Genomic DNA, 17,148 nt, shown 5'->3' with positions numbered 1-17,148 from the left:
TATTGGGCTCCAATAGATCTTGCCTATGTTTGTACATTATGCATTACTGAATTATATACAGTATAATGTTTGTACAGGCAGAAGGAGGTAGGTAGGAAGGATGGAGGGATGGGATGGAGAGATGGAAGGATAGAATGATGGAGGTAGGAAGGATAGAGGGATGGAGGTAGGAAAGAGGTAGTAGGAAGGGTTGAGGGATGAAGGAATGGAAAGATGGAAGGAAGCAGGTAGGAAGGATAGGGGATAGAAGAATGGAGGGGTGGAAAGATGGAGGTAGGAAGGATGGAGGGATGGAAGGAAGTGGGTAGGTTGGGAGAAGGGGTGGAAGGTGCTGGCGTTTCCTCACCAGGTAGACCTGTCTCCAGTTGTGGGCCCACTCCCTCAGTGTGGTGGTGATCTCCTGCACCATCGCTAACTCAGACGAGATGATCGTCTCTCGACCGCTGAAACAAAGACAGTGAGGTTTCCATAGAGAGCCATGGCAGGGGTGAACACACCAACACAGATTGGGTTAAACATGATAATTAAAATCGGATCTGGTGGGCTGAGGGGTGCACTGTGTGAAGCTTTACTATATGAAATATGAAGCTGTCTTCTGAGATATTATGATCCTGAACACTGCATACTTAGTGTTGGTGTTGTTCGCAGCCTTTATTTCACTTTCTAGAAGTAAAAATGGAACTTCATCCTTCAACCATCAGTACCAGTACAGCACAGTATCTTACAAAGGGCCTGATATTCCAAGCTTGGTAAGTTACATTGAGTAAATCTCAGGAAAACTAATGCTCCGGAACAAAAAATAAATACAAAAACTGCAATTGTTGCATATTTACGTTAACATATGAAGAAAATCGAATTTAAGTTGAAAGGCAAAACAAGTCAGATTTATAGTAATATTTCTGAAGAACAGGCCCTCAATTTAAGTAAAATAAAATGTATATATATTGAATGTAATGTAAGTTTGTAATGTTTTCAAGCTGCTTTATCACCTACTCTCTCATCTCCACTCTGGCGTTCTTCACTTTGATAAAGGATATGGGGAATATGCCCTGAAAGACACAAAGGTTCGAGAGCAGAGAGTTTAGACAGGAAGGTGCTGCCAGTCACAAGACATGCCAGATTTCAGTGGTTACCTAAACATGCTCATGCTGAATTACTGGAATCCTTTACAACTCAACACGGTTTAAGCTCAACCAGCTAATATGGGGCCTCCTCCAATTTTTTCTTATGCTCTTATGCCATTGAGATTACACTTGCTGGGAGTGCTTCTCCCCTTTCTCCAGCAGACCCCAATAAGCAAGACGCCCCTCAAGTGCAGGCGCACCCCATATGTTATCCATTTAGTACCAATGTTACGATATTCCCTTTTCCATACCAGTATGCCACCTCTGAAGAAACCCATTACTGAAGAAACAACATTCTTATCATAAGGACCATCTTGAGAGCCGGCGCGTAGTTTTTAAAACATTGCATAATAAGCTGTTGAGGCAACCCCTGGCACAAGAGATCCTGCTTTACACACTTCATTTTACAAAATCAGCAACAGCACCACAGACTGTACTATAGTACATCTGTATCTGCAAGTAACCTTACAATGAACCGATGTTCAGACTGTGAAAACGGACGTCCAATTCATTTTAAATCAAAGGGGCCACAAACCTGAATTATAATGGCCTTAACACTTACAGACTTCTGATGAATTAGAAACTGCCTGACACGTCAGAAAAACAAAGGATACAGAAACCATAGGGGTCTGGCAGCTGATAAGATGTCACAGCGCTACTCAGCTCCACCTCTGAGTTGATTTAACTGGCCTTCACCAAAGGAGGAAACTGACTCTACGCTCTCGGGGTTATCTGATCAGATGAGCAAGGCCGAGACTTGAGCGATCTGCAGAGCCCTGATGCACACAATACTGACACACTGCTAATACTTAACATGAATCGCCTCTAACTACACTGCTGAGCTAAGAGGTGCAAGTGTAGAAGACTTCCTGGGAGGCAAGGCAAACAAACTGACAACTTTTTATACCCTAGAGTAGTAATAGAAGTCATGTCTTAAATTTGCATGATTAAAGTCACGTGCACGACCGATAAGAAAATACTTTCAGATGTATTATCAACAACCACTTTAAGTGGATCAGAATCAAGGTGAAAATATTGTCTGGAAAATGAAACACATGTCTATAGAAGAAACACGAGGGACTTGCAGAAAAGATGTTATGATAGTAAACATATTAAAAGAATCCTTACCCAGACCGAAGTGTTTTTCAGTGTGTATCCTCTGTACCAACCTAAAGAAAGGGGATTTTAAAGCATGTATTATTTATTTTAGATAAAGCATTTCAATCGGTGATTTGTTGTTGAGCACACTATTTTAATTATATTTTTTACTGGATAAGGACTTTCTCCTGTGATTTCAACAATGAATGAACTGGCTTGCTCAGTTAAATTAACCCCACAGTATGCTTGATGTTAACCCATTACATGTACTAAACAATGAGTACAGAGCTCCCATAAACCTTTGGGATCACTGGCCCCTTAAAGCAGGGGTTCACAAACTGTGGGTCCCAAGCGGGCAGCGGGAGCAACGGCATCCTATGTATATCTATATATATATATATATTGTAACAGCAGCGGGATGTGTGAGACAGCAGGGAGGGGGTTAAAGCCTGGGGGGCTGCTGAGCAGAAGGAGGCAGATGGTGTGCTCTGTCTCCGAGCAGTCGTAGAAAAGTAAGTGCTGTGTTAAGCCTGTGTGGTTTTTGTGTGTGGTGGGCAGGTAAATGGCTTAGCCGTCCTGCGAGTTAGTCAGGGAATAACCTGTTTAGTTAGCGCTCCAAAACGGAGCTCGGTGTTTGTTTTGTGTTTGTTTTGTTTTATTTTGTGTTTATTAAAAAATCAGCGCAATCACGCAGAAAAATCCAAAGCTCCTGTGTGTTGGGTCGTATTTTTAAAGGGGCTCGAACCCGTGAGTGGTGCGGTTTTTTACACTATATATATATATATATATATAAAATAACGAAAAGCAACAAAAATACTAAATGAAGAAAATTTTTTACTAAAATGAAAAAAGAACAATTTCAATTCAGTTTATTTACAGTGTTACAGGTTTAATTTAAAAATTCCTAAGAAGTTTGAATAGTGGGCAGCAGTGCCTCAAGCTGGGCCTCAGGTAAGAACGTGTGGGAACCCCTGCCTTAAAGGAGTAACCGCAATCTACAACAGGGTTTGTTAGAAGCAAAAACGCAAATATTGAAAACAATTGGTTAGACGGCGTAATTATTATTGTCATTTTAGCAGATGATTTTATCCAAAGTGACTTACAGAGATTAGCAGGTGAACTATGCATGTCAACTGCTGCTGCAGAGTCACTTACAATAGGACCTTGGTTTTACGTCTCATCCGAAGGATGGAGCACAAGGAGGTTAAGTGGCTTGCTTGAGTCACACACAGTGAGTCAGTGGCTGAGCTGGGATTGAACCAGGAACTTCCTGGTAATAAGGACCTTTCTCTAACCACTGGACCACCAAGCCTCCTGGGGAAGGCAAGGGCTGGACATGAACCGCCCATGGTTCAATAATGAACGACTTTTACAGCTTTTATACCATTCAACTGAAGAGAAGCTCTGCAGCTGAGAGGCGAGCATGTGCCTCCCCCGATGCCAGTATTATTAACTCATCAGCTGATAGGAGACCCGTTACGGGGGGGGAGGGGGGTTACAGTGGACTAGTTTACACTTTGAATATTAATGCATTATTACAGACTGCAAGCATGGTGGTGTTAATGATAAGATGTTCTGTAAAGCCATACCGATGGTGGTGTGTCGGGTGTTGGTTACTCTCAAGACAGAACGAGCGTGCAAGCTTTATTCTACTGTGTGCCAGGTTACCTTCTCTGAGCTCCAGGATATGCACAGTGTCCCCAATCTGCAGGGGGAGGTGATACTCGCCCGTCCCTTTGAAATTCCAAATCGCTGCGTAGAGAGAGAGAAGGATCAGTTAGAGCTGGAAACACAAGACGCAAATCCAGAGATTGGATACTCAATATATACACAACAGGCCCTATTTTGCAGGCAGAGGCAATTTTATCAGAAAAAGAAAGTGTCAATAACTGCTGAGTTGCAAAGAAGAATGGCTGAATTGTTTTCTGTGCAGTTTCTTATTAGATGTCTGCCATTAGAATTCCTCTCTGAAATGTTGCCTTTGCACTCCCATCAGAACACCTTCTAGGGTACAGGTCGAAAAACAAAACAAAAGCTACACTTCAGCATGTTGGCATCTAAGAGATTTGTCATTTCACACCCTCACATAATATATTAATAAAGCTCAGATTATTGTGCCACGTGTAAAATGTGGTTCCTGTATACAGAACCCCGTCTCACACAGCAATGTGAGCTTTATAAATATCTGAAGAGTCTGCGTACAGAATGCACACTGTATGCTCTTACAGAACCCCGTCTCACACAGCAATATGAGCTTTATAAATATCTGAAGAGTCTGCATACAGAATGCACACTGTATGCTCTTACAGAACCCCGTCTCACACAGCAATGTGAGCTTTATAAATATCTGAAGAGTCTGCATACAGAATGCACACAGCGTGCTCTTACAGAACCCCGTCTCACACAGCAATCTGAGCTTTATAAATATCTGAAGAGTCTGCATACAGAATGCACACAGCATGCTCTTACAGAACCCCGTCTCACACAGCAATGTGAGCTTTATAAATATCTGAAGAGTCTGCATACAGAATGCACACTGCGTGCTCTTACAGAACCCCGTCTCACACAGCAATGTGAGCTTTATAAATATCTGAAGAGCCTGCATACAGAATGCACACTGCGTGCTCTTACAGAACCCTGTCTCACACAGCAATGTGAGCTTTATAAATATCTGAAGAGTCTGCATACAGAATGCACACAGCATGCTCTTACAGAACCCCGTCTCACACAGCAATGTGAGCTTTATAAATATCTGAAGAGTCTGCGTACAGAATGCACACTGCATGCTCTTACAGAACCCTGTCTCACACAACAATGTGAGCTTTATAAATATCTGAAGAGTCTGCGTACAGAATGCACACAGCATGCTCTTACAGAACCCCGTCTCACACAGCAATGTGAGCTTTATAAATATCTGAAGAGTTTGCGTACAGAATGCACACAGCATGCTCTTACAGAACCCCGTCTCACACAGCAATGTGAGCTTTATAAATATCTGAAGAGTCTGCGTACAGAATGCACACAGCATGCTCTTACAGAACCCTGTCTCACACAGCAATGTGAGCTTTATAAATATCTGAAGAGTCTGCGTACAGAATGCACACTGCATGCTCTTACAGAACCCTTTCTCACACAGCAGTTTCGATGAAATGAGAACACAGGAGGTGAAATTTCCCCTTGCCTCGGCCTCTATGATTCAGCTTCTTCTTTTCTGTGCAATTACAGCCATGAGCCTATTTGGATAAGTCTCTACCAGCTTTGCACATCTGGACACTGCAATTTTTGCCCATTCTTCTTTACAAAATTGCTCAAGCTCCGTCAAGTTGGATGGGGACCTTTGGTGAACAGATATTTTCAACTCTTTCCACATATTCTCAATTGGATTGAGGTCCGGGTTTTGACTGGACCACTCCAGGACATTGACTTTTTTGTTTTTAAGCCACTCCAGTGTGGCTTTGGCTGTATGTTTGGGGTCATTGTCCTGCTGGAAGATGAATCTTCTCCCAAGTCCCAGGTCTCTGCAGACTTCAGCAGGTTTTCCTCCAGGATTTCTCTGTACTTTGCTGCATCAATTTTGCTCTCTATCTTCACGAGCTTTCCAGGCCCTGACAGAGAGAAGCATCCCCATAGCATGATGCTGCCACCACCATGCTGCACGGTAGGGATGTTGTTCTCAGGATGATGTGCGGTGTTAGGCGTGCACCAAACATAGCACTTAGTGTTGAGGCCAAAAAGCTCTATTTTGGTCTCATCAGACCATAGAATCTTCTTCCACTTGGTCTCAGAGTCTCCCACATGCCTTCTGGCAAACTCTAGCTGAGATTTGATGTGAGTTTTTTTCAACAATGGCTTTCTTTTTGCCACTCTCCCATAAGCACCAGGGCTATTGTTGCCGTATGCACAGTGTCTTCCAGCTCAGCCGTGGAAGACTGTAACTCCTTTAGAGTTGCCATAGGCCTCTTGGTGGCCTCCCTGACTGACCTTCTCGCCCGGATACTCAGTTTTTGAGGACGGCCTGTTCCAGACAGGTACACAGTTGTGCCATATTCTCTCCATTTCTTAATAATGGACTTTACTGTGCTTTGGGGGATTTTCAATGCCTTGGAAATGTTCTTATATCCTACCCCTGATTGGTGCTTTTGAAGAACCTTATTCCGGATTTGTTCCTTCGTCTTCATGATGTAGTTTTTGTTAGGAAATGCACTAAACCTCCCAGAGACAGGTGTATTTAACCCGAAATCATGTGAAACACCTTAATTGCACACAGGTGGACTCCATTCAACTAATTATGTGACTTCTAAAGACAATTGGTTGCACCAGAGCTTATTTAAGTGTGTTATAGCAAAGGGGGTGAATACTTATGCAATCAATTATTTTCTGTTTTATATTTGTAATTAATTTAGAACAATTTGTAGATTTTATTTTTCACTTTGACACTATGGATTTTTTTGTGTTGATCAGTGGCAAAAACTCCTAATTCAATCCATTCTGATTCCATGTTGTAACACAGTAAAATGTGGAAAAGTCCAAGGGGGGTGAATACTTTTGAGCCACTGTATCTTTCTGGAAACATTGAGGGTTTCCCCACAATTGAAATACTAAGATAAATACAGCTTTGCTGTTAAAATTATGCTAGCATGTATTGGTTTAAGAAAAGGGTGTTTTTAAAAAGTATTTTCAGCTTCCATCCTCTTAAAGTATGCCTGGCCATATTTGATTTTTGCTCGGAACACGAAAAACACAAAAAACCCGCCACAAAAGCCCTCCCTGACGGTCAGAAAAGCTTTTATATTCAGGGACCAAGAGACCGTGGTTTGGGGAAGTGGGGAAGTGGGGATGGGGGGGGGGGGGTACTTTACACACTACCTTTTCTATCGAGAATCTGGCCCCATGATGAGCAGGGAAGTGAAAACACAGCCTTTAACAATGCATCATTGTGTACAGCGAGAGAGATGCTGAAAAATAATAAGTGGCATAGGAGCAGAGATTGTGTCCATCCACATATATCAGGTATTAAAAAACAAGCTCTTTATGGCATGTAGATTGCAAATGGCCAGTTGTGTATCAAACTGTATCCGTCATAAAACATGATGAACTGTAAGGATAACTTCAGACACTTTACTGTGGCTTCCATGCTTTTGGAACTACATTCGGTTCAAGAAATCTGATTGGTCCTTTCAGACTGTCTTGCACCTTGTGGGTCATTTCACCTGGAGAGTAAATTATGTTTATTGCAAGTTTGCTTTTAAATGTTCAAAAGAAGAGTAATAAGAGCAGGTTTGTTGGTTAAAAAAGAAAACAGAAAATGCCGCCGTGCAGAGTTTTGTGCATACCCCTGACCCCTAGGAGCACCAGCACAAGCTCAGCAATAATGAGGAAACCCTCGTGCTGGAGAGACGCTCTCAACTGGACACGGAGCATGTAGAGACGAGGACAAACCGCTGCACTCTCCTGTACTGTGTGATTTCCTGCAGCGTCTTTTCAGCACAGTTGTTTTCATTAATGAGCTGTGTGAGAATGCTGCTGAGCACTTTGCACACAGCTCTGAGTAACTGGAGAAAGGTCTTCTGCTGATTGTCTCTCCCTGGGTATTGTAAATCACCAGATGAGCAGACACCTGATGAAAACCAGTGACAATCTCGCTGAAAGAGGAGACTTTTACATAGATACAATACTGGTGGAAGTGACATTCGGTGCCAAGCATTTTCTCCTTCTCTCCTGACTCGGCATACATGCTTCTCATAAGGAAATCATCTGGAACTTCACATGGACAGTAACTACATCTGAGCTGATAACACTTATTATCAAATGTTAACAGGTTTTGCATATCTATACGTTATCACATAGCTGAGGTAGAGTTACTGTATGCTGACAATTAAAAAAAACAGTTATCGTCTTCTTAAATCTAATGCCTTGTGCTGCTGTGCTGTAATAACCTGAACAGCTTTAAATTCCTTTGCTTAAAAGTCCTGTAACGTTACTGTGCAGCTACAGAGTGTCTGTTTATGGGTCGATGACAGCTCAGGAAACCCTTGCAACATTGCTTCAGCTTGAGCGCTGTGCTGTTTACTGGAAATGCACCTTCACTCTGCATAAGGAAACGTAACACTGCCGATTATAAATGCCAAAAGTGATGACTTACCCACTCCATACTTCTCCTTACTGGTACGTGCCCAACAAGACATGTTTTGCAGGTGCCCTGGGCTGGTTTTGTTGCAGATTGCTGCACTGGCTGTACTCCAGTAACACCTTGCAGCTCTTGTATACTCCTGTTCCTTCTGTGAAGCTCTCAAACTGTCGCTCCTGCTGGTCACGTGTGCACAACACTGCTGTGCACGAGCCTGTTTGTTCCTTAAAAGCTCATCTGCTCTGCAGAGGTGAAGACGGAATCCAGTCACAGTTCAACGTCCCCAAATGGGCAATCCTAACTTGAATACACATACAAAATCAATGTGATAAAAGTTTATATTCTACTAAATGTATATGTGATGCATGAGGTACAATTCAAGATGGGCATGGGAAGCAATTTGCCTTTATTTGAATGAACATTGGTAATCTCTTTATTAAATAGAAATTCACTTCTGTATCACATTAACTTACTTGATATTTTTCTACAGCCTTTTTGTTTTCAGGTCAGCATTGAAACATGGTCAAATAAATCCTCTAAGATTCGTAATGATCTTGTATTATATGTCTTCTTAATCCTTATTTAATTAATTTCATGAATTTCATTTTAAAGAATCATTATTTAATCCTTATTTCTCACTATGTGTGCACTCAGATATTTGGGATGTTTATGTAAGTCACCAGCATATTTCATCTTGGCAGTACCGTCTCTGAAGTTTAATCACAATGAAGGAGACACAGGGACACAAACACATGTCTTCATATCTCAGTTGTTCAGGCATGCTGGGCTCCTTTAAAAACCACATGAACTGTTTAAACTGGGCTGCACAGGTCCGCATGTACTGTTTAAACTGGGCTGCACATGTCTGCATGTACTGTTTAAACTGGGCTGCACAGGTCTGCATGTACTGTTTAAACTGGGCTGCACAGGTCTGCATGTACTGTTTAAACTGGGCTGCACAGGTCTGCATGTACTGTTTAAACTGGGCTGCACAGGTCCGACTTGCAGTAGTTCAATTTAGGCTGGCACTTTGATCAGGGAATACATCCTCCTTGACAAACGATATACCCTGCAATGGTTCCAGCTGAAAAGAAAGAAATCAGCACTGTACATATCGGATACATCATTCAGCCTATCAGCGCTGCTCCTGTTCCCCATTCAAAAGCATGCCTGATCTGTGTTGAAGGAGAAAGAAAATGATAGAATTAAATCCAGGAAGCCTAGATTTACAATCCAGTTATGACTTGTGCCAAGAATGCTCTTCTAAACCAATGGGCTGAATGACCACGTTTCAAAGACAGACTCACACGAGAGTGGGTATAATCACTGGGGTTACATCTCTGTTGTTTCTGATCGGTCATTCAATCATGCCCTATATGGGCAGTCCCAATAAAACACAAACGCTGTCTATGTTTGTGTGAAGATGGGGTGGCAGGAGGGTAATGCTTCACACAGTTCATTACACAAAATACTCCCATCAAAGCAAAATCACATCACACAAGCTCATTTACTCACTCATACACAGAAACCTAAAAAACATTTTCACTGAAATTATTCGGACAGTTTAGAAGCCATGCCTATATTTGTGTTAAGATGTGGTTTGCTGCGGATTGCTCGTTTAAATCTATTTCATGTGTTTGAGGGGAGACTGTATGTTGTGACTCCAGCCAAGCAACCTTCATTTAGTCAACATTGTTTTTATTTTAGCCAATCTCTCAGCGTAGTTGAAGACAAGCTTTTGGGATTTTAGTCTAGTATTAGTTAAGGCAACCACATGGCTCCGTGTTCAGCAGGAAAGTTTGAGACAATTCAGGCTTTTCAACTCACAACCCAATGCATTCTAGTACATTTTACCTGTCAACCCAATGCATTCTGGTACGGTTTACCTGTCAACCCAATGCATTCTGGTACGTTTTACCTGTCAACCCAATGCATTCTGGTACGTTTTACCTGTCAACCCAATGCATTCTGGTACGTTTTACCTGTCAACCCAATGCATTCTGGTACATTTTACCTGTCAACCCAATGCATTCTGGTACGTTTTACCTGTCAACCCAATGCATTCTGGTACGATTTACCTGTCTCAGGTACCATTCTTACCCAGACCTGCCGACAGCAATTCCCGGCCCCAGGGCAGAACAGTCAAAGGCCCCCCTAGAACGGGACGGCTGAGGGTTACGACACTACTTTTTATCCTAAATAACACATTAGAACCCAATATGCCTAAGCTGTGGAAGCACAAAGCTCCGAGAAATCAATTAGGCTAATTAAACACCAGATCCTGATTCATGTGTAATCTAAAACAAACAAGCAAAACACTAACCAAAAAATATACAAGATGTAACTGAACATGACCAACAAAGTTAAAACATACAACAATAAAACAGGTATTTAAAAAGGTCAGATACTCACATAATATGGGGAAGGGGTCCTAAAATGCAAGTCTTCTGGATTATTTTGCAGCAAAATCATCAATGATGTCTTGAAAGTTCACTGACCCGGCAAGATCGCGCTCAACAGCAAGAACAGCAAGACCATGGAGTCTTTCTTGTCTGATTTTTGATCTTTGTATGCTTTTGATTTGCTTCATTTTGCTAAAAGATCTTTTGTCTTCAGAAACAGTGACGGGTATGGTACAGAAAACTGTCACCGACATCAGGAAAAATTCCAGTTTAAGTATGAAGTTTATTTAACAGTTCTAGTGGTTTGAGAGATGCACTTCCAAGTTTGCCTTATAATTTGCTTTCATGTGTTTCACCTCATCGATGATGTCCGTATCAGTGAATTCCAAAAATAACCACAAAAAGCTGAAAGAATTATTGATATCTTTGGCCAAGACAAAGCGCTGTGTTAACCCTCCGATACACAGTCAACAAGCTGGTAAAAAACACTCCCTTTAAAATCCCCCTCCTCGTTCTCTTGTCCAGGTGGAGCTCTGGTGTTTCATTGTGAAAAGGTCTTCTCTTTTTAAGCACTCCCTTTAAAATCCCCCTCCTCGTTCTCTTGTCCAGGTGGAGCTCTGGTGTTTCATTGTGAAAAGGTCTTCTCTTTTTAAACACTCCCTTTAAAATCCCCCTCCTCGTTCTCTTGTCCAGGTGGAGCTCTGGTGTTTCATTGTGAAAAGGTCTTCTCTTTTTAAACACTCCCTTTAAAATCCCCCTCCTCGTTCTCTTGTCCAGGTGGAGCTCTGGTGTTTCATTGTGAAAAGGTCTTCTCTTTTTTGTGAGCTTCTCTGGGATTTCAGTTTCGGCTGGCAGGTCTGTTGACATGGCTTCTGATAGAAGAGTTTCCCACTTATCACGTCACTCTTTAAGCTCCTCAATCAAGCTGTCAATGTTTTGTACTTCCACGTCAAGAGTTGCCTCTCTTGATTGAGGAACCTCATTGCGTTGATCTACGGCAACCAATATTTTGAGCCATATTGGTGCCATCAAAGTACACTTAAATGACTGGATGTCGCGCTGAATTCCCTTTAGCGCTGTTTTGCACTCAGAAGACAGATTTAGTTCCTGGCACTCAATTACATGTTTTATTAGTGGCAAATGTTTTGCTATTGGTTTAACACTTTCCACGTGAGCTGACCATCTAGTCTGAGAGAGATTGTGCAATGAACACCCAATCTTTGCTTGCAGTATCTCCCATCGTTGAGGGCTGTGAGCAAATAAATTGTAGATTCAGCACCACTTGAGCCACACAAATTTAAGCTATGAGCTCCACAATTAGAAGATTTGGCTAGAGGATTAATTTCAGTAATAAAGGCTTGAGCACCATTATACTTGCCAGCCATATTGGACCCATTGCCGTACCTCTGACCCCTGCAGCCTTGCAATGGGATAGTGCTTTTCCAGTCCAGTTATAATGAGGCTTGCAATATCTCCTCCAGTTTTTTTTTTGTTGAAGTCAACAAACTGAAGTCAACAAAATATTTAGATTTCCGTCTTCCCCATGGTATTTCTTTAACTACGTTTGCGCTGCATGCCTGGATAAACTCATTCTGGCTGTCTACAGAAAGATAATGAGCTTGAAGTCATTTTCCATCATCTTGAGATCGTTTCACTTTAGTAACACGATCCTGAAGAGCATTTCAAACAAGGGGTGCTGAAAATGAAAAGGGGGGTATATTTAAATATATACAAAACCGTCACTTTGTGTGCATTTCACCATCAAAATATGCACAGACCAAGTGAGTTTCATAAGGAATAAGACACAGCGGCACAAAGTCTACAAATATCACCGTGTAACAAATTTTTTATTTTTTTTGTTCCTGGGTAGTAAGTGTTATTTCCTAATTGCTTATGCCTCAAAAGTATAGAAAATGGCTATTATTCCCCACAAACTTTGCTTTTGTGACCAGGACAGTGATATTTTGAAATTTACCTATTTTCCAGAACATTCCAGATAGATTCAGTGCTGAGTAAACTTGGAGTAACTTCTAGAACTTTCTAGAACTTTCCAGTAATATAAATAGTAGTATAAATACAGGGGCCTTAAGCCCACCTGTTCAGTTTAGTTCCAGCTGCCTAAGTGGATACATATCTGCATTTTTCTGAGATGGCATCAAGAGGCTGCAAGCATCTGGCAGACGCATTTTGCTATGTCTGCGGCCAATTTATCAAGACAAGAGCGAAAAAGTACTCCGTGGAAGCATCTGCTAAGATGTGTGAGGCCTACAAGGCATATTTCGGCATGCCTGTCGGGTATCAAGACAAACCCTGGGCACCTCATTTCACCTGCGAGCACTGCAAAAAAACTCTGGAAGGTAAGATGGACAATTGTTGCTCGGAATTTTATGTTATAAAATTTGTTAAAATTTTTAAAATCGTAAAAGTTTTTAATTTTAAAATGTTTTACAATTTTCAATGTTATTGAAAAAATATATCATATATGAAAAATGTTGCGAGAATCTCTTACACATTAGTCATGGGTGAAATAAATGTATTTTTGTAGGATGGTACAGAGGGGAAAAGAGAGCCATGAAGTTCGCTATCCCAAGAATTTGGCGGGAACCCACTGACCACTCAAGCAACTGCTACTTCTGCATGGTGGACCCTTCCAAACGTCGGACTGGCAAGAATGCACCTGCTATCACGTATCCGGACCTTCCTTCATCCATCGCCCCGGTGCCACACTGCCATGAGCTCCCCGTACCCAGTCCTCCGGAGAGAGAGCAGCAAGTCAGAGAGCGAGGAAGACGTTGTAGATCAAGATGACAATTTCAGAGGTGGAGCTGAGGAGAGAAACCCATACTACCCCAACCAAAAAGACCTCAACGACTTGATTAGAGATCTTGGTCTCACCAAGTCCAATGCCGAGCTTTTGACGTCTAGGCTCAAGCAATGGAACTTGTTGGATGAAAGTGTGCAAGTCGCAGATCAGAGGAAGCGTCACCAACCTTTTTCCAGCTTCTTCACCCGTCAAGATGGGCTCTGCTTCTGCCACAATGTGACCAGTCTGTTCGAGGCAATCGGAATCGCCTGTAACCAGAATGAGTGGCGCCTCTTCATTGACAGCTCATCCAGGAGCCTCAAAGCCGTGCTGCTCCATAATGGTAACAAGTACCCGTCTCTTCCCCTGGCTCACTCGGTGCACCTCAAAAAGGATTATAACAGCATCAAGACCTTGCTGGACGCCTTGAAGTATGATGAGTACGGCTGGGAGGTCATAGGAGACTTCAAAATGGTGGCATTCCTGATGGGTCTCCAAGGCGGTTTTACCAAGTTTCCCTGCTATCTTTGCTTTTGGGACAGCAGGGACACCAAGGCGCACTACCACAGGCGGGACTGGCCACAGCGGACAGAGTTCTCTGTGGGGAGGAACAACGTCAAGTGGGAGCCACTGGTGGACCCCCGGAAGGTGCTGATGCCACCACTGCACATCAACTTGGGCCTTATGAAACAATTTGTCAGAGCTCTAGATAAGGAGTCGGCAGCCTTCAAGTACCTTCAAGACTTCTTCCCTAAGCTGTCTGAGGCAAAGGTCAAAGCCGGTGTCTTCGTCGGACCACAGATAAAGAAGATCCTGGAGTGCAATGAATTCCCCAAGAAGCTCACTAGTAAGGAGAAAGCGGCTTGGAACAGCTTTGTTGCAGTGGTTCGGGGCTTCCTGGGCAATCACAAGGCCGAAAACTATGTGGAGCTGGTTGAGACTCTGGTGAAGAACTACGGCACAATGAGCTGTAGGATGTCCCTCAAAGTCCATATCCTTGATGCTCATCTTGATAAATTCAAGGAGAACATGGGAGCGTACTCGGAAGAGCAAGGCGAGCGCTTCCACCAGGATATATTGGACTTTGAACGCTGCTACCAAGGACAGTATAACGAGAATATGATGGGAGACTACATTTGGGGGCTGATTCGTGAAAGTGATTTACAGTATAATCGTAAATCTCGAAAAACTACTCACTTCTAAATCTTTTGTAGTCATTTTTGTATTACTTTAGTATAAATACATGTTAATTTGGATTCATATGTTGTTTTTTTCTGACTTTATGTGAACGAAAAGACACAAATTTGCCTGTTTTCTCATTGGAAATAGGTAAATTTCAAAATATCACTGTCCTGGTCACAAAAGCAAAGTTTGTGGGGAATAATAGCCATTTTCTATACTTTTGAGGCATAAGCAATTAGGAAATAACACTTACTACCCAGGAACAAAAATTGTGTTACATAGTGTATTTATGTAAGATTCGAAGCAACAAGACAATGTATTAACTACGTTGCTATCAGATGTAGATGTCTTTAAAATAAATACAAATAAAATACATTAATCTTCAGCACTAAAATGCTTTCATTCTATTGGACACGTTTATAGGTCTATTCACACATTATACATTGTGCTGGTCTCTAACGTAACACAGATCAGACTTGAAAACACGTTACACACACCCGTGCTACTCGGGAACATTCCGCCTTTCGTACATTCGCTGTGGAGACGCGTTGGGAAACAAAGCTCCAGTTTTAAAGGCAGTGCACCACTGCTTGGTATTTGGTAGCAACTGTTACTTATTAATATAGGGTTGGTAGATTTTTACATTTATTTGTTCTCTCTGCCTGTCTTTAAAGATGTAATTGGCATCATTTAACCATGGGCTGGATTAAATCGAGCTCAAATATGTTGTAGTGCTATATTCCTTAATGAAAACAGGCGGCTTTCCTCTCACTGTGAGGAGGATGTAGTTACGACACACCGCTGATTTCGTAAAATACAGATATCCTGTCTGGATACACACGGCTTGTTAAACTTAACAAATAGCAAAATGTAGAATTAACAAAGAAACGACTTGAATTATTAATTATCTCATGTGTTTGCATTAAAAGGGGCGCTATTTAAATTGCAATTCGGGGATACAGAGCAATAAACCTGTTAGCAATCGAGCGAGTCGCGTTGCTTTTAGAGTAATTATTTAGAGTGAAAGAAAGATTGAATTCAATATCGTTGTAAATGGATTTGTTTAGATTTTGTTTTTATTTGAATTGTTTTATCTCTTAGTAGTTCACCCCCCCTCCTTTATAAACGTCTCTCATCCCTCCCTGTCTTCCTTGTATTTACGTCTCTCATCCCTCCCTGCCTTCCTTGTATTTTCGTCTCTCATCTCTCCCTGTCTTCCTTGTATTTACGTTACGCATCCCTCCCTGTCTTCCTTGTATTTGTCTCGCATCCCTCCCTGCCTTCCTTGTATTTACGTCTCGCATCCCTCCCTGTCTTCCTTGTATTTACGTCTCGCATCCCTCCCTGCCTTCCTTGTATTTAGGGTCTCTCATCTCTCCCTGTCTTCCTTGTATTTACGTCTCGCATCCCTCCCTGTCTTCCTTGTATTTACGTCTCGCATCCCTCCCTGTCTTCCTTGTATTTAGGGTCTCTCATCTCTCCCTGTCTTCCTTGTATTTACGTCTCTCATCCCTCCCTGTCTTCCTTGTATTTGTCTCGCATCCCTCCCTGTCTTCCTTGTATTTACGTCTCTCATCTCTCCCTGCCTTCCTTGTATTTGCGTCTCTCATCCCTCCCTGCCTTCCTTGTATTTACGTCTCTCATCCCTCCCTGCCTTCCTTGTATTTACGTCTCGCATCCCTCCCTGTCTTCCTTGTATTTACGTCTCGCATCCCTCCCTGTCTTCCTTGTATTTAGGGTCTCTCATCTCTCCCTGTCTTCCTTGTATTTACGTCTCGCATCCCTCCCTGTCTTCCTTGTATTTACGTCTCGCATCCCTCCCTGTCTTCCTTGTATTTGTCTCGCATCCCTCCCTGTCTTCCTTGTATTTGCGTCTCTCATCCCTCCCTGCCTTCCTTGTATTTACGTCTCGCATCCCTCCCTGTCTTCCTTGTATTTACGTCTCGCATCCCTCCCTGTCTTCCTTGTATTTACGTCTCGCATCCCTCCCTGTCTTCCTTGTATTTAGGGTCTCTCATCTCTCCCTGTCTTCCTTGTATTTACGTCTCGCATCCCTCCCTGTCTTCCTTGTATTTAGGGTCTCTCATCTCTCCCTGTCTTCCTTGTATTTACGTCTCGCATCCCTCCCTGTCTTCCTTGTATTTACGTCTCGCATCCCTCCCTGCCTTCCTTGTATTTGTCTCGCATCCCTCCCTGTCTTCCTTGTATTTACGTCTCTCATCTCTCCCTGCCTTCCTTGTATTTGCGTCTCTCATCCCTCCCTGCCTTCCTTGTATTTACGTCTCGCATCCCTCCCTGTCTTCCTTGTATTTACGTCTCGCATCCCTCCCTGTCTTCCTTGTATTTACGTCTCGCATCCCTCCCTGTCTTCCTTGTATTTACGTCTCTCATCCCTCCCTGTCTTCCTTGTAT

General features: G+C 42.5%; 1 protein-coding gene across 2 annotated transcripts in view; it reads right to left on the bottom strand.

Moving 5' to 3' along the window:
- Positions 1-8,499, bottom strand: part of LOC117973525 (dedicator of cytokinesis protein 2-like) — a 428,064-nt gene extending 419,565 nt beyond the window's left edge. For both annotated transcript variants that reach the window (XM_059024351.1, XM_059024392.1), the window contains exons 1-5: positions 8,365-8,499; positions 3,891-3,974; positions 2,253-2,293; positions 994-1,049; positions 347-443 (exon numbers count right to left, since the gene is read on the bottom strand). In XM_059024351.1, coding sequence (XP_058880334.1) covers positions 347-443; positions 994-1,049; positions 2,253-2,293; positions 3,891-3,974; positions 8,365-8,407 — 321 coding nt within the window. In that variant the 5' untranslated portion in view covers positions 8,408-8,499. The remainder of the gene's footprint in view (positions 1-346; positions 444-993; positions 1,050-2,252; positions 2,294-3,890; positions 3,975-8,364) is intronic.
- Positions 8,500-17,148: the final 8,649 nt, after the last annotated feature.

Source organism: Acipenser ruthenus, chromosome 1, assembly GCF_902713425.1.
Source record: "Acipenser ruthenus chromosome 1, fAciRut3.2 maternal haplotype, whole genome shotgun sequence".
NCBI lineage: Eukaryota > Metazoa > Chordata > Actinopteri > Acipenseriformes > Acipenseridae > Acipenser > Acipenser ruthenus.
The sequence above is the reverse complement of the archived record's forward strand: the minus strand, read 5'-3'. Positions and strand labels throughout refer to the sequence as shown.